Consider the following 18560-nt stretch of genomic DNA (forward strand, 5'->3'; position numbering starts at 1 on the left):
AAATGTTTCTTTTCTACATCATAATTCCTCACACATGTTCTGCTAAAGCAGCAGCTAAAAACCACCTGGAAAACAGAATGAACTCGTGTAGATCTGGGATGTTCCTGACTCCAAACACAACTCCCAACCCATCCCTGCCCTTTCCCTTCCTTCACACTGCCTGGGACTTGGAAATCACCAGGGAATACCCAGCTGGGACTATCTGAATATTCTTAATTGATTTTACACGAGCTGAAGTGTTGCAACCACTGCAGTGTTTTGTATTTGTGTTTGTTATTTGTATTTAGGAGCTTTTAAACCAACTGACAACCACTAAATGTGCTCATTATTAGAAACTCAAATATTTAACAGGCTGCTGCTGCTGCTGTGTAATTAATTCATCCTTCCATTCCCAGCTTTCCCGTGGGTGCAGAAACATCTCCCACACTCCAGCAGATCCCAACAAGCAGCATGAGGGAGGGAAAGGATTGGAAGGGACTTTAAAATAATCCAAATCCACCCCTGCCATAGCAGGGACACCTTCCCCCATCCCAGGCTGCTCCAAATCCCATCCTTGGACACTGCCAGGGATCAACAGCTGCTCCCAGGGAGCAATTCCTGCCCAAAATCCCATCTAAACTGCCTCAGTGTCACTTTGAGGCCATTAATTCTGACACAAATGATGTGCACAAAGCATTTCCCTTTGCAGAACAAAAGGACAGGGTGACCCTGGCACCACCCCACTGGCACTGCCAAGTTCCTAACCTGCCCTATCTTGAGCTCTCCCCCCCAGACATCTCATCCCACCCTGGTTCTGCTCTGGGACCACACCAATTCCAGGCCTGGGTTTGCAGGAGCAGGAGGGAAGCAGAGCAGAAGCAGCCCTGAGGTTAATTAGTGCAAACACCAGCAGGACCTTACATGTTGGGAATTAATTACGTTTCAGGGATTGTTTCCTTTTGCAAAATGCCCACAATGGGAAGCTCTGACTTGTCTCAGTCTGTTTTCTTTCCTGTACCAATCACATGGGGTTTGTTTTAAATATTTCCTACACTGAGCTGGCTTTAAAAGCTCCTGTGGTAACCAGAATGTGCTGAGCACAAGCAGCAGGTCAGAAAGCTACTCTGTGCTGCACAGCCTCTCCACAAACACTGCAGGGTCTGTGGAATTTGAAGGAAAATATCATTTCATAGAGAAATAATAACCATGGGATGGTCTCCACCCTTCCTTCAGCAGAGGTTCTGGAGAAGAGCTGCACTGCCCAAGCTCCCAAATCCCAGCATCAGCCCTGCCCTACTGGCACTCCAAGCTCAAACCATTTTGCTTTCAGCCCTTCTGGATTTGGTTGTTTTCTCCCAATTTCCAGGGAATGCTTTTCCTGTAAGTCCAACTCACGTTCAGCAGAGTTAAAATTAGCTCAATTCATTTATTTCTTGCTGAGGTGTGACTCAACATGGTTTTACAGAGCAGCTCCATCTTCCACTCTCCCTTGCTGCTACTGCATTGTATTCCCATAAATTCCCACTCCCAGGAGCAGAGCTGATCCCATTTTCCCTGTGCAAAGGTGAACTGCAGTGAACACAAAGAAATGAAAACCTGTCCTGCAATGAACCTCAACAGCTCCAAGCACAGGCTCCTGTTTTTGCTTTTAAATGTCTCTGTTCCCAATCAGTCAGATGATATTTGCAACAAAGTCTTAGGGAGCCCAACACAGGGGGGAAGAGGGAGAAGAAATCCCAGGGAAAAGCAGCAGCAGAGCTCCAGGGGTGATGGAGAGACAGAGGCCCTGGGTGACCTCTCCTTGCACAGCAGTTCCAGTCTCTGACACTGAATTATTAATTTCTCCTGCTCTGACCCATTTCTGCACAGGTTACAGGGATGCAGACACAGCAGGATCAGGATCCTCAGCCAGCCAGCAGGGTGGGAGAAGTTAAGGAGTGAAATTCAAGGAAAAGCCTCTGGGCACTGTGGGTTTGATCTTAACAACTTTTATTGGAGACAGGAGGGGTCATTTATTATACAGAAGTAACATCACACCATTTTCTTCCCATTTAATTCCTTTTAGTCTCCTTATAAATCTGTAGCAAAAGTGCACTTTGAACAGCTTTTAATCTATAGTATATATCTTTCAATATTATCTCTCAGTCAGGTATTTTATTTGTAAAAAGGTATCACCAGATATACAAAATACATGTCTAGTGTACTACATTACTTTTTGTATTTACTGTTTAGATTATTTTTAACTCAGTGCTCTCTTTTTTCTTTTTTTTTTTTTTTCATTTTTTGCAAGACTCAGTGATGACAGTCTTCTGGTGGCATCACCAGGAGAGGACTCACAGCTTGTGTGTGGAGAAGGGGAGAAGACTCTTAGCCAGGAACAATTGTCACACAACAGGAACAAGATGACAAGAACATTTGCTGCTCCGTTGAATGTGTCTCTTAAAATGACAGTACTCTGTATAATAAAAAAGAATTACAAAACCCAATGTCCATATTTTATCCTCTGGAAGAGATGTGCCAGGAGAATGGAAACTGCACCCAGCTGGAATACAATGGCAATGGTTCATTTGCATTTTGAAGGCAGGAGTTAATTGCTAAACACCTTTGTGGTCATGAGAGGAAGGGACAGACACAGGCAGCACGAGGAACTGGGAAATGCTGCTTTCCTGAGGACAGTGTTTTGGTAAAATATTGAATATCCTGCACAAGCCACAGAATTGCATAAGTTAAAGATCCTCAAGAACAACAAGCACAGGGGACAGGTGAGGGGCTGTGCTGGGACAGCCACACTGAGGACACACAGCTCAGGGACCCACAGAACACTCACTCCCACTGGAGCCAGCTGCCACAGGCTTTGGCACTGCAACAGGATTCTCCAAAAGAAACCTGCACAAGATTTGCTGAGATTTCTCACCACCTTCCTTAGTCTTTTCTTCCTAGTTATCCTTGAGATTAGAATGTATAAACACATAACAGATAATTGCTTCATTTCAGTCTTCAGCAGACCAATTTCCCCTGGGAAGCAAGGCCTAGAGAGGTAAAACAATCAGAAGCATTTTAGGAGGTGTTCTGGTTCCCAGATGGAGACAAACATCACCAGCAATGACTGCAGCACTGCCCAGGCAATGTCTGGTGGGCTGGTTGGTTTTCCTTCTCACCTGCTCATTACCCTGAAGACTCAGAACTCCTGGGTTAGTTCCCAAAAAACCCCTTCCCTCAGTTAACCCTTCCCAATTAGTGCTGTTTCTGTGGATTAGCATAGATTCAAAATGCAACTTGCATCAGCTTGCTTGGAATTGAGTGAAATGTGGAACAGATCCTGCTTCAGAATGAGGGCACTTCTGGTTTATGCAACAGCTCCAAGAAAGGCTGGAATTCCCAACTTTTCTACAGCAGAGATGGTCTTTGACAGGTCAGGGCTGCTCTGCTCCCCTGAACCTGCAGCAAAGGGGCCTGGAGGCAAAACTGCTGCTTGGAAAGGAAAATGGGTGTGGAGACAGTCCTCTGCCTTCTGCAAGAGAAGTACAACAGCACAGAGTACAAAAAGAAGCAGTGCTGTCAGTGCTCTCCAAGCCAAGAGAATGCAGAATGGGGAGGTTTGCAATGCTGCAGAGAGAGGGGTTTGTCTGCTTTTCCTTTATAAAAATTACAGACTTGACATTTCCAATATGTCTTAGCTTTGTACTGCTTCTCAAGTCTGAGTCACCAAAAATATCCAGCAACCAGCTGCTGCTCATATCCTAAAATATGCCTTCAGCTGACACTGAATATTGAAATCATTCTGCTAAAATACAGAAAAACGATGGCAGAAACCAAGGTAGAGCCTCAGGCCAACTTTCAATGGTAAAAATCCTACAATGCTACTTTGAAATCTCTTCTTGAGTTCATGAACAAATAAGCAGCCAGGTTTCAAGTAGAGGTAACACAGATTTTGGAAGATAGCACTTTAAAAAAAAAAAAAAAAAAAAAAGCCCAGAAAGGAAACTGGAACAAAATCTCTTCTTGTTAGGGCAGTTCAGCATTAATGCTCCAAGAGGGGCAGGAGGGAGCTCTCCCCTCCCCCTGCACCTGGCCTGGTCCTACAGCAGCACCAAAACTGCTCAACCTCTGCTGGCACAAAGGTTCCACTCGGGCAAAGCTTGATCCCTTGTTCCTTGGGTCCATTTTTCCTCTCAGTCCCTGGACTGGTAGAAGAGGATATATCCAGATTCAGAGTTTTTGGAAATGTCTGATGTTAACCCATAGAATTCTTCGATGGCCTGGGCATCAATTTTCTGGAAATTAATGGGAGTTTTAATTAGTTTCAATCTCAACACCACCCTAAAAGACTTTTCCTAGAAAAACCATTATTCCCAGTTCTTGGAGGGGATCTGGAAAGCCAAGCAATGTTGAAACAATGACACTTCAACATCATTCAATCCAATAAAACATTTTTTTCCCACTAAATAACTTATGGACTATTGAAAAAACAGAAAATCAGAATGAAATTATCAACTTCTCAGAATGGGTGCAGTCCTAAACTGGACTACAAAACAAGTGATCCCTTAAAATGTATTCTTAAAGGATTACATGGTATTTTTATATTTGCTTTTTTTCACACTTGCCTGAGTATTTTATAAGTCAATTATTTTATAATTTTAAAAAATGCAGTCACTAATCAGGCAAGAAGGTTTTTGTACAGCTGCAAGTACATGTTGTGTAGATTGAAAATTCAGCTAAAATAACTCCTGATTTCAAAGTTATTGTGACCCTTTTAAGGTCTCCCTTTTAAGGAGAAAAATTCTGCAAGTGCATGAGTTCTGTGGGTCTCATCTAATGATGATCTTTGGTCATAAGAGAGTTTTCCTACCAGGGAAAGCCTTCTGGAATATTATCACAGGGTTGTGTCTTCAGAAAAATAATGATTTGCTGCACTGATAGAATTAAAATCTGCTCATATTTCAAGCTGTGACCTGTGTGCAGAAAAGTTGCTTTGCTCTCATAGTGCAAAGTGCTCTCATAGGAGGGAATTTTAAAGGGTTTTTAGAGATTCCACATGTCCTGATCCAGGTCCTGGCTTCCCATCACTGAGCTGGATCCTGCAGCCCAGAGACTGGAATAAAACATTCCCAGGCACCTGTGCTGAGATGGAATTTTGATACCTTCAGGACTCTCAATCCACTGGAAAAAAAAACAGAACTGAAGAGGAGATAAGCCTCAAATTTCCTTTTATTCCCAAGGAACAAAATTCTAAACACAAGAAGCTCTGCCCTGCTCAGGAGGAGCAGAGACCAACCTGTGATTCCATCTCTCAAGAAGACCTCAAGATCTCCTCAGCTGCAGAATCCATTTGGAAAATGAGAAATCTCTGCTCCCTGAGCAGGTTTTGGCATCACCACCAGCTCAGCAGCACTGGCTGCTCACTCCCAAACAGCAGGGAGTTGGGAGCACAAGAATTAGATAGGAGTTTTCAGAAGATGCATCAACTGCAGAAATTCTCTCTTGAAGGGTTTTGTTAAATACTTTCTCTTAAAAAATATATAGAAGGGGAAAAAAAACAACCCCCAAAGAGAAGTTTTGTCTTTTCTCAATTCAAGGGGAAGCTGCAATCCCCTGCTGAGGCTGGTGCATTTTCACACCATTTATTAACACAATGTTACTACAGACTGTGAGAGGCACATTGCACAGAAATAGTCAAACAACTCCTCAGCTCCTGCAATATATTTAGCAGACAAGTCAAACATGTTTTATTTTAAGTGCCAACTTACTTGCCATGCAATCAAGCCTATTTCCACTACTCATTCTGAATGCAACTCAAACATTTGATCCACATTAATTCATGCCTCAGATATTTTTAGTTGCAGCACAGCAAAACTGACTTCCTTCTTTTATTTCCCTATCCAGAGAAAACAGAGTGGAGCTGAAGAGGATTATATAGATTCTGTTCTTTCCATTCTTATTGAATAATAATAGTTTGTTACTTTAAAGCTGCAACTTTTAGGATTCTGCTGCCTCACCTGGCATTCAAAATGATGTTTCTTATTGACTTCAGATCAAACATCCTTCACCAATTTCCATTGCCAGCTGTCAAATCTCTGAGGTGATTTTTAAGCAAAGCCATTCTGTGCCTCCCCTCAGTGTGGAGAGCTCCATGGATGATGCTCCCAGGTAAACTCTGGCACTGGGATGCATCCCTTGGCTGCTCTGCTGACAAATATCAAATTCAAAGCAGCCAGAGATTTTTTGGCTCAGTTTTTTCAATCCATTTTGCTTGGCTCAGGATCCCCCTTGGACTGATTTGCCCCCTGGATTTGCTGCTTTCCCCCATATGCTGCAGGATGTTTGGGGATCATCAATCTCCAAATTAATTGAGAGTTGGCCCTCCCATGAAATCTTAACAGACAAATAAATCTGCCTGGCCCACTGCTGACATTTAGTGGGTAATGAGGACAAACTCCTTCCTGTTTTCAGTTTGGAGCTCTACATTCACATCACTTGCCAAAAATGCAACAGAGTTTTTTGTATTTCAAGGGGAAAAATCCTTTTCCTTTCAGCTGCAATATCTGTGAACAAAAGCTTTGCACTCACCTTTTCAAGCCTGTTTTGTCAGGTGGACACACCTAGAATGTAAACCCTCTAAAGAATTTGGTTTATACAGCATTTTAAATAAATTCTATAAAAAAATATGAACTTGAAAAAAAAATCAAGTCAAAATTAAAAATTGAAAGGCAACATAAAGGAAAAAATGTGGGTTTTTTTTTCATGACAGCTCCTTGGATTTACTGGCCAATAATAGCACACATTTAAAAGTCTTTTTTGGCTCATCTATAAAAGTGTCAACAGTGTTTGAAGATAAACAGAAATTTGATTTTGCCCTAATAATGAAGATACAACATAAAACTGACCAAAAGAAAACAAATACAGAATAACAGGAATGGTTCTTTTTCATCTTCTAAAATGTGAAGTTCATCTCTTGGATGGAAAACACAGAGAATATTTGCATTTTATTGAGGTGAACACTATTTCCAAATTAGGTGACACAATTCTTTCTGAAACAGAGGAAAATGACCCCAAAAATATAAAAGAATGAGAGAAAGGGAACTCTTGACAGCCACACAAACTGAGGAGCCACCCCTGATGCTCAATGCTATGCACAAATTAAAAAAAAATAAAAATGGGGAATGTGCTACATTTTTATTTCAACACAAGCACAGATTTTTTTATGTTTGGACACTTAATCAAGCCTTGACCACAGGATCTCCAAGACAAACAAAGAAATTTATCTTTACAAAAAGCAGCTCTGCTGTGGTATTTGTTCTACTGTGTGATATTTGCTTAGTAATTATGTGAAATCCATGGATGTATAAATATTGTGGATATCAACCTTTACAGATATATTGGCAGAAAAGAAAAACAAAATTGCTGGAACTGTTTCAACATCATCATTAAAAAATAACTTTTTTCTACAATTTGTTGGTGAAATTGCCCCCAAAAAAGTGAGCAGCTTTTAAGTGCAGCAATGAAATGGAAGTTAGCAGTGGAAAGGAGCTAAAAATGGGCTGAAATCAGATTTTTTGGGAGGTTTTGGTCCTCACCCACCTCTACAATGTCATCATCAAACAGCAGCCAGAATCCATGGCTCTTCACTATGGTGATGTAATGCCCACGGTTTGGGCCACTGCAGGGAAAAAATAAAAATGGAAAATGGATTATCCAGGAGCCAATTCCCTCCCCAGGATCCCCCCTGGCTGTCCCAGCTCCACTTCCCAGCTTTTCCCTGCTGAGGTTTTTAGATTTTTGCCAAATTGCTTCAATTAAAATCTTGCTGTTGGCTACCTGAAAATACAAAATATTCCAAATGCACAACACCACAAATAATTAATGTCGTCATTCATTAATTTTTTACAAATTAAAATTAAAAATATTTCAACCTCTGTTTTGTTGCTTTGAGCATTGTGAAGTTTGGAATTACATCAGCTCTGTAATATTTTATTTCCCAGCAGGAATTCCTTCATCTTCTGTGACAGCTCTTCCCACTTTTCTGGTAGAAGTTTACAAAGCACAGAATAGAATTCCTTAGTTTAGGGCAACTAAATTAAACTAAATTTAAATTTTTAAATTGAAGTAAAACCTAAGTGCAAAATATTTCAAACTAGTTCTGAGAATTCAAAATATTTTGAAAATCTCATTTATCTCAATGTTTTGGTAAGTTCCCAGTAAAAATTGAGTTACAGGAATCCTAAAAGCCCCACAAAGGATAAAAGGTTTGAGAAAAAAAAAAAAAAGAAAATTATTTAATAATCTGAATTATTAATCACCATTATCCAAACATGTAAGTGTAGGTACAGGTATGGCAAATAAAAATTAAATTACACAAAAAAAGCATTTTTATCATTTAAAATGATTTAAAAATGTAATAAAAACTATAACTGCCCAAGAAAAATCTTCTAGAATTCTATGAAGTTTATTTTTATTAAATTTATGCATTATTAGCATTTTTCTCCTCATAAAGATATTTCAAAATATTTATGTGCTGTCATAACTGATTAATTTAAAACTCACATTTGTGAATGCAATTAGAAATAATTTTTTCCTTTCCATGAGGGTTTTTTTCCTAAAATACTTAAAAGTTTTTTTCCTCTTTGCTTTTAAAACCAGAATTGAAGCTGCTAAAATTAAAATTGAATTAAGAAAATAAGAATATTTTAAAAACCCAGCAGTGCACAGTTTATTCCACATGATGGCACCAGCTTCTAAAAAAACTTCAAGGGTTTAGGCAGCAGCAAGATGAAAAAAAGAATTTAATTCTATTTTAGAAAGTGTTTTTCTAAAATTTCTTTTTTTTCCATTTATATTTTCTGGAAAGTAGGATTAGGGATGGGGGGTTTTGTTGTTTTGGGGTTTTTTTTAAGTTACAGCTCAAAGAAAGAACTTTGAAAAAAAAAAATATGTGGCACTGTGCTGATGACACAAAATGACAAATCTTAGCCTGTAAAGTAAAATTTAAAATAGTAAAAAATGTAAAATAAAATATTAAAAATGTAAAATTTAAAACAGGAAAAATTTAAAATAGAAGAAATTTAAAATAGGAAAAATATAAAATTTCAAACAGCAAAAATATTTAAAATATTTTAAAATATTTAAATATATTATATAATATTATATATATATATAATATATATAATTATATATTATATAATATATTAAATATATTAAATATATAAATCTATTTTAAAATATTTTAAATAGTAAAAATGTAAATTTAAAATAGCAAAAAAGCTCATAAAAAATACAAATTTATTTTTTAAAAATCAAAATATTTCCAGCCAATCATCTCTGATAGTGCTCCTGCCTTGCCCAGCAGTGCCATAAACAGTCCAGGGATGAGAAATATATTTATATAAATATAAATATATATACACAATATTTATATATTATATAAATATAGATTGTATATTCTATCTATAAATATATATATAAGTATATATTATATATACTATAAATATATAATATATATATAAAATATAATATACTTATACTATACATTACATATAATATATGAAAATATATATGCTATATAAAATATATAATATCTATTATATATATATAAATATATATATTATATATATATAAAGTAAAATTTAAAATAGTAAAATTTAAAATAGTAAAAAGGAAAAAAAAATTAAAAATTTAAAACAAAATTTAAAATAGTAAAGATGGAAAATTCAAAATAGCAAAAATGGAACATTCAAAATGGTAAAAATAGAAAATTCAAAATAGTAAAAATGTAAAATTTGAAACAGTAAAAATGTAACACTTAAAATAGCAAAAATGTAAAATTCAAAACTGAAAAAGTGTAAAATAAAAAATAGTAAAAATGGAAAATTAAAAATAGCAAAAATGTAAAATTCAAAATAGTAAAAATGTAAAATTTGAAACAGTAAAAATTTAACACTTAAAATAGCAAAAATGTAAAATTCAAAACTGAAAAAGTGTAAAATAAAAAATAGTAAAAATGAAACATTTAAAACAGTAAAAATATAAAATTCAAAATAGTAAAAATGCAACATAAAAGCCGTAAAAATGTAAAATCTAAAACAGTAACAATGAAAAATTCAAAATCATAATAATGCAAAATTCAAGATACTAAAAATTTAAAATTCAAACAAGCAAAAATGTAAAACTCAAAACAGTAAAAATGGAACATAAAAATAGTAAAAATGTAAAATTCAAAATAGTAAAAATGGAACATTTAAAACAGCAAAAATGTAAAATTCAAAATCGTAAGAACGCGAAATTGAAAATACTAAAACCGCAAAACTGAAAAGAGCAAAACTGTAGCATTTGCCATAGCAATAAGGTAAAATTGGAAGTAGTCCAAATGCAGAATTGAAAGCAGCAAGATGTCAGGTTTCCCCAGCAAAGGCCCCCAAAGGCCTGCAGAGGCGTGGGTCGGCATGCCCTGAGCGCACCTACCTGCCGCAGTGCACCACCACGGCCACCAGGTCGTACATGCGCTCGGGGTTGGTGGCGTCCCCTGAGGTGTTGAACAGGCGCAGCTCCAGCGGGAACACCACCCTGTAGGACAGCTTGGTGTAACGGTGCAGCTGGTCCATGTACTTGAACCTCTTCAGGTGCAGAGCCAGGATCATGGGCAGCTTCTTCACCCTCATTCTGCAGCAGGAAACCAGGGCAGTAAGGGGCAGGGTCAGCAAGCACCCCAAGGAAAGAATGGGCTTGTTATGAGGAAGTGGCACATAAACATCGGGAGGATTCCTTACATTCTGCTTTGTCTCTCTTAGGACAAGCAATACCTCCATTCCAATAATCATAATACCAATAAGCAATATGACTATTCCAATACTAATAATATCAATAATAAGCCTATTCCAATAAAAATATCAATAAGCAACACGACTGTTCAATAATAATAACAGTAAGCAATATGACCATTCCAATAATAATATCAATAAGCAATATGACTATTCCAATAATAATAATATCAATAAGCAATATGACCATTCCAATAATAATAATATCAATAAGCAATATGACTATTCCAATAATAATAATATCAATAAGCAATATGACCATTCCAATAATAATAATATCAATAAGAAATATGACTATTCTAATACTAATAATATAAATAATAAGCCTATTCCAATGATAATATCAATAAGCAATATGACCATTCTAATATTAATAATATCAATAAGCAATGACTATTACAATAATATCAATAAGCAATATGACCATTCCAATAATAATAATATCAATAAGCAATATGACTATTCCAATAATAATATCAATAAGCAATATGACCATTCCAATAATAATAATATCAATAAGCAATATGACTATTACAATAATATCAATAAGCAATATGACCATTCCAATAATAATAATATCAATAAGCAATATGACTATTCCAATAATAATAATAACAATTCCAAATTATTAATATCTGAATGCAGGACACTATCAATTTTTCACCCATCAATGGGAGTAAATCTGTGCTCCTGCTCTGGCTGTGGAAAGAAATAAGATTTTTTTGTACCAGTGCTCCCAGACAAAGCAGATGGGATATTTTCCAGTGGCTTTAAGCTGATTAATGCTAACTGGGGAAAATGTGGATGTCTGGAAACACCAGATAGAAACACAGAATAGATCTCCTCATGATGAGGCTGCCATGAAATTACTCGATCTCTCCATTTTTCCTTCCCCAAACACAGACTTAGAGAACCTTATTTTTGGTTTTTGCTCAAATTCTCCAGGTCTGTTGGCCCAGAAATTTTGAGAGAACATCTCCCTGAGGCAGAATATTTGGCCCTTACCTCTTCTGTGCCTCCTGCTTGCTGCGGCACTGCTCACAGTAATATTTGTATTCGCTGCATAGAGTTTCAGTGTTACTAAATCCCCTGTGGAAATCAGAGAGTGCTGTAAGCAGGGATATTCCAAAACCCCAAAAAACACACAGAGGATAAAGCTCCTTTCATTCAGACCCATTTGATGTGTATTTGTCTCGTTCCTGGCATGCAGCATCAATGTTCAGCTGGAAAAATCTGGAATTTACACTATTTACACCACCTCTCTTCTGCATAGGAAAGGTAATAAACTGAGTTTTGTTTCCATCAGTAGCTATTCCATGTTTTCTTTAGTGGCAGAAATTAAATGTTCACATCTACAGCCATTAAGTAGCAAAGTCTGGATGATCCTTCAGCTCCCAGCAATTACAGATCCATTATCAGCTATTAAATAGCCAGATGCTGGATGCAAATTAAATATCCAAGCAGCTGATAAGCACATGGAGCAAATGACTATCAGGAAAAACTAAACTGACCCTAAACATCAGGGCCAGACAACTGAAATTTAATAAGAAATGAAAATAATTAAGAATTTATTGTGAAACCAAACACTGCATGTTTATTTTTGATAAAGCCAGACTGTGTGATGTAACAAATTCAAATCCCCATAAAAGAAAGTGGAAATCAATATTAGCTACCACTAGTATTTATTAACTACTAAAATCCACTGAGAAATCTTCCAAAACTCACAATATTTTACCACATGTCAAAGCTTACAACTTTTGCACCAGGGAAAAACTAATCCAGACTCTTTCCTCCTGACCAGGGCAGGTATTTTTTCCCATTCCAAAATAATTTTTTTTACCTTAGACAATGTGTAATTGATGTATTTTGTTCCACATCAACCGAGAGGTCCAGAAAGTCCTCATCTTTGCTACTAACCTTGAAAAAAAAAAATAAACAATAAGAGATATTTGGTAACAATTTAGAGCTGGCAGATTTCTTTTAACCATCTCTGGAATGGTGCAATGGGATTAAAAATAAATGTACATGCACACAAAGAGACCTTTTCTTGAGGTAAACTAAAAGGGTGTTAAAACCTGAAGAGGAGCATTAAAATAAAAAAGGAACAACAACAAACCAAACCAAAAATCCATGGAAAAAAGCACAAAACCCCAAACCTTTTCTCATTAAGCACCTCTTTCCCTTGAGACTTCAAGGCACATGTGATTATTTCACTGACAAACCCAAAATTTAACCACTCAGAGCTCTCACTGGAGAGGTTTTAACCACATTCCATTTTCTCTGCAGCCTGATGCAGCTTTCTGCTGCATTTCAGGGTGTAACAGTCAATACTCAGAGGCAAGGCAGAAACAGGCAGATGGCTCCTCAATTAACTGGGTTAGCAGGGAGGAAAACCATCTTTCCATTTGTGGAACAGTCACATTTCATTGTACAAACCCTGAGACAGAATCCTATTAATGTCATTTTTAGAGCTTCTCCTCACCACATAGCCATAACTTCAGATTTTAAATGCCAAGAACAGTCTTTGCTGTTGTAATCACTTCTTGGGTTTTTTATTTCTCTCCCCATCTGGGCTTTTTATTTTTTTTAGCACTATTAAATCAGAGCATATGACTAACTCCAGATCCCTGGTCTGAAGGTGGTATGGTTCTAATTCTAGATTTCATGGCACTTTTTTTCCTGTCAAACAGAGTGGCCAAGGACCAGCACTGAGCACAGAATTCCAGTTCAAGCAACTCAGTTCACCCCAGACTTCAATTAAGAAACACAACATAAACTCTCAATCACTGACACAGGGAATAACATGGAGACAAAAAGGCAGCTTGGATCAGTCAGGTGCAGCTGCCTTGATGGAAACAGGGAGGAGAAACAGGGAAAACACTGAGCTTTATCTGGGCAACATACCTTAATGAGCACTGGTTTGAACATAGAGTCCTAAAATAGGCTATGCTCCATATTTTAATAGAGACAGTGCAATTTCATCTAGCCTAATGAATGAAAAAGGGTGCTGAGTGTTAGGGAAAGCAATCCAGAAGCTGGGAGAGGTGTGGGTTTGGGGGTGCACGTACAGCCTCACAGTTAAGACATCTGGTTTCATTGGTTAGTGTTCCTTGGAAGATTTCATGGACCCACGTCAGATCAGCCTTGTCTCCTTCTTCACTCTCAATGCTGCCATTCTGGAGCTTCCCATTCTGCTTCTCCTGCTTTTTCTCCTCTTGCAGTAAGTCAGCAATAGTGTTCAGTAGGTAGTTTAGGAATTCGTGTGCATCCTGCTGCATGTAATTATCAAATAATTCTGCAAAGGAAGAGAGGGAGGAGAATGAACAACTCCAGACACCTCCCAACACCAGGTCACTGAGGATTTTTCTCTCCCCACCCCTGTTACACAGCTCTGGTGAGTTTGAGCAAAATTACAATTTGTTGTTCACTCAATGATTATCTTCAGATTGAAAGATACAAGCAGCTAAAAAATACCATTAAGGAAACTTAGTTTGGTCATTTCTCAGAAATGAAGAAAACCATGATTGGTTTGGGTTTGGTTTTTTTTTGGTTTTTTTTTTGCAGTTTTTTTCTTATTTTCTTTGGAGAGGGAGAGAAATAAAGAAATTCAGATGTGTTGGCTTGGGCCACTGGTTCATGAAGTCCAGCATCAAGAGGCAAAAATCCCCTACTAGAAATTAGTTATCTTTTCAAGTTCAAGCTGAGAGGATAAATCAACAGCCAGAACTTTTCCTCACCAAACAGCCCTGGGAAATAAGCACCAGGTTCTGATCCTAAGGAATTTATCCTACCACAAATTGAAGAGAACAGGCTATGAGTGGCTGGATCTCCTGGAGTGTGCTTTGCTCCTTTAGGAGCACGCCGGATCTGTTAAAACCCCTGAATTGAACATTTTACATCCTTTAAAACTCATGAAAAAAATCATTTCTTCATTTACCATTTTCTTTCCTCAAGCGGGATATGAATTTCTTGGGTGGGATGACTCCCACCTTCTTCTTTTGGGTGGCAATACTGTTGAAGAGATCAGAGAGGCAGGTCAGGAGGCTTTCCTTCTTTCGAGGCTGCACCTTGTATGCCAAAACTTTTTCCCGAAATGGTCGACAAAAATAAAGTGCCTGTAAGACTGAGTTGCAGTAGCAGGTATTGCCGAACTGGTCAAAAAAAAAAAAATAAACAGAACAGAAGGAAAAACAAAGGGCTTTGGATTAGGGCTGTCAAAAAGGAGTGATAGGAAGAGAGTTTATTAAGAATGTCACACAGTGAAACTGGAGGTGGGAATTGGAAGAGTTCGTTTGGTGGGGATGCTGGTGGGAATGGGGGAAATAATGGTGGGAATGGGGGAAATAATGGCTGGATTTGAGGGAAATGGTGGTTGGATTTAGGGGAAATGCTGGCTGGATTTGGGAGAAATGCTGGTTGCATTTGGGGGAAATGCTGGCTGGATTTGGGGGAGAAATAGTGGCTGGAATGGGGAAATGCTGGTGGGATCTGGGGGAAATGCTGTTGGGAATGGGGGGAAATGCTGGTGGGAATGGGGGGAAATGCTGTTGGGAATGGGGGGAAATGCTGGTGGGAATGGGGGGAAATGCTGGTGGGAATGGGGGGAAATGCTGGTGGGAATGGGGGAAAGGCTGAGCCTTGTGACAGCAAGGGAAGGGAGAGGAGACAACACTCACAGGATACTGGGAATACACATAAAAAATAATTAAGGGTTCAGCAAAGAATCAAACTTTGTGTAGACACAGCTCTACTCATCATCCTGAGAGGGGAGAGCCTGCTGGGGAGAGGTACCAAGGACTCTAAATGAATAAATAACACATTTCACAGAATATTTTAACTTGGAAGGGACTCCTAAGATCACTGAGTCCAACTCTTAAGTGAACAACCCACACAGGGATCAAACCCACAGCCCTGCTGTGACCACCTGAGCCAATCCCAGTGGCAAAAGGGATCATAAATTCCTACTAAAATCAATATTCCCTGCTCATAATGGAAAGTTTTGAGCAGCAGATGATGCAGGGCCATGCACAGAGCAGCTGGTTTGGCTCTGGTTGTGTGAGGCAGTGTCAGGGCACAGATAAGGCCCTGCAGAGGCTGAGCAAGGAGGGGACACCAGGATATCAACTTATCACCCACAACAACATGCCAGGGCTCCAGAGCTGCTGCTCTGCAATTTATTGTGCTGTTACTTCAAAAAAAGAGAGACAAATTCTGCATCTGCCAGTCCCCAGATATTCTGGTAATGAGGTTCTATACCCCAAGAGCAACATATTTTAAATAAACCAAAAAAAGCATAAAACCAGTCAGCTCAGTGGACAGATTTTCAAGTGTCACACTGAGACAAGGCCACTGTTCACCCAAATTTGGTGTGATTACTGCAGCAGAATGGTTTCAAGCTAAAAATCACTTTGACTGAAACAGAAAATGAACAGCTCAACTCATACAACTCAAAAGGTCACAGATTATAGCTGCAGTAACATTGATTTACACCATATGCAAACAACAGGGAATAACAGTTAAAATTACTGACACAAGGAAAATAAATATGGAAACTAAACAAACACATGAATTAGGAGAGAGAATCACTCACATGCTTGTTAGTGACCTAGAAAAACAAACAAGCATCATGCTAAATAAATCTGCACACACTAAATAGGCATCCTAAGTCTGAAGGCTGATTTGAAGATAGGAGTTTCTTAAAATGAAAATTGAGGTGAAATTCTGGAATGACACCATTATTCCATCCCTACTGGGCTTTAGTAAATATGAACTATTTTATAGTTTATTCTGCAGTGGCTTTAGACACAGTTTAACAGAGTCAGGTTGCTTTAGCTCACTGATCCAAAAATTAAATAATTATTCAACCCAAAGTTTTGGCCTTCACTGCCCACGAGTTCAGCACCTTATTTAAAGTGCAAGCACACATTCAACACCACTGATGCTGAAAACACCAAACTGCCCTCTTTAAAATGCTCCAATTAATTCCAAATCATGAAAGAACCAAAAATAACTTCAGAAAAAGCTCAGCAGAACAGTGATGTGAAAACACCACCCTCAAGAAACCAGTTGCAAAAAATGAAGCACAACAGTGTTAGTCATGTTTTGTCCTTCAAAACACAGAATGGATGGAGTTCTAATAATTCTGGTTATTTTTAGGATGCTGTTTTTCCTCCTCACACCATTCAGTGCTCTGCTATTTCTGTTACAATTCCATTTTTGCCATGATGGTGCAAACCTCAGCAGCTTTGGAATGGCCACCAACAGCCTCCTTCTGGAACAGCATTCTGTGTGTTTGGATAGCTGGGTGTCTGAAATATAAACTGCTAGAAACCCACACAAAGTCAATTAACTGGGTCTCTAATGAGCTCAATAAATACCATTTAACTGGCCTTACTTGGTGTGTGAAGAGATGGAGCATCTCCCAGCTCTCAACACAACCCTGAGGAGCAGCACAGAAATAATTCTGTCTCTCTGAGTTCTGCCCAAATTGCATTTTCCCATCATGAATAGGATGCCACAGAAGCACTGCTGCTCTGAACTAAGCAGGATCAGCATCCTCTGCACAGCTGATGCAGGCAGACAACTCTGCTCCCAGCCCAGAGCCACACAAACTGCAAAAAATCAGCTTTTTGGAGGGTTCATGGCTACACCAGGCTGCCAAAAATCCACAAGGAGTATTGCTACATGAATAATCCACCCAGTCCATGTCATTCATCTCCTGCACTAAACTTCCACTCCTCCCACGAGAGGAGTGTTTTTAGAAAAGTAACATATTTTCATTTTAAAACCTCCTCTGCACTGCAGCATCAGTGGAAAATCTTCTCTGCAACAGCATATGAGCAATGGACACGTTTTATTATTTCCAATTTTCCAGCTAAATATTAAAATCTTAGAATTAGGAATGCACTGGAGGAGGAAGGGTTTCTCACAGACTTCACAAGAAATCCATTTATTTTATGAAATGAGATTTTGGTTAATAGCCACACTGCAGGATGTGGTGTCTGTGCTCAGTCCCACTCTGAGTGAGAAATTCTCATCAATCAAGTTCTCAGAGAATCTTGTTAAGCTTCAAATTAGGATGTGAATTTAAAAAACAGAATTTTAAGCAGAAAAATTCACTTACATTGACCAAGCCAAAATAATGTTCATTCACAGGGAACTGCTCAGGACCAATCTCTTTCTCCAAAGCAGAGGCATTGGCGCCCTAAAAAAACAATATTTATGTTAGAGAAAATACAAATTTCCTTAAAAAAAAACCCCAAAGTTTAGGAAATAATTTACTTCCACTGAAAATCAGTATTTGGTGTTTGCTGTGCTCTTCAGGATTAAATGAATATGATGCTTTATTATCATAAATGTACCATAAATGTATCATTAAAAATCTCAACTCCATCTGTCTAATTAGTTACCTGATCTAACAGAAGGGTTTTTCATATTAGAGTTTATTTGGAAATTACCACAGTTCTCACTTAAAACATCAGGTTGGCCACAATAACCTGGAAATGGCAATTTAATTCAGCCAAGAATGCACTGTAAAAAGAAAGAAACCTATCCTGTATTTTTCTAGCTTAATTTTGTAAACCACTACAAACCCCCAGAAGAATAGAAATAAAGATTTATCACATCTCAGATCACCTGAAAGTGCTCTGGCTTTGCTACCTTTAATTTCAAGGTCCTGTATGAAGCTCACTGTGCATTTTGAGATTCCAGCAGCACAATGAGGATGGAATTTGCTGGTTTAGATACAACTGAAAAACACCACTGCTCTTA

The 18560-nt window shown here is 38.0% G+C and overlaps 1 protein-coding gene and 1 long non-coding RNA gene across 4 annotated transcripts in view; one reads left to right on the forward strand and one right to left on the reverse strand.

Annotated features, from left to right (window-relative positions):
• On the forward strand, positions 1-2601 carry LOC306808646. The gene is made up of 2 exons (XR_013776085.1): positions 1-87; positions 1849-2601. It is a non-coding gene; the product is annotated as an uncharacterized lncRNA (long non-coding RNA).
• The window catches only part of LOC306808645 (ubiquitin carboxyl-terminal hydrolase 12-like), a 27394-nt gene continuing 10785 nt past the window's right edge, over positions 1952-18560 (reverse strand). Inside the window, exons 2-9 of one of the 3 annotated variants that reach the window (XM_079319401.1) lie at positions 17914-17994; positions 14728-14801; positions 13859-14085; positions 12631-12707; positions 11796-11879; positions 10435-10632; positions 7558-7636; positions 1952-4253 (exon numbers count right to left, since the gene is read on the reverse strand). In XM_079319401.1, the coding sequence (XP_079175527.1) occupies positions 4152-4253; positions 7558-7636; positions 10435-10632; positions 11796-11879; positions 12631-12707; positions 13859-14085; positions 14728-14801; positions 17914-17939 (867 nt within the window). In that variant the 5' untranslated portion in view covers positions 17940-17994 and the 3' untranslated portion in view covers positions 1952-4151. Of the gene's footprint in view, positions 4254-7557; positions 7637-10434; positions 10633-11795; positions 11880-12630; positions 12708-13858; positions 14086-14727; positions 14942-17913; positions 17995-18560 lie in introns of all 3 variants that reach the window. The other 2 variants (XM_079319400.1, XM_079319399.1) reach the window with 2 other exon arrangements.

This window comes from Erithacus rubecula (genome assembly GCF_903797595.1).
Source record: "Erithacus rubecula genome assembly, chromosome: 15".
Taxonomy (NCBI): Eukaryota; Metazoa; Chordata; class Aves; order Passeriformes; family Muscicapidae; genus Erithacus; species Erithacus rubecula.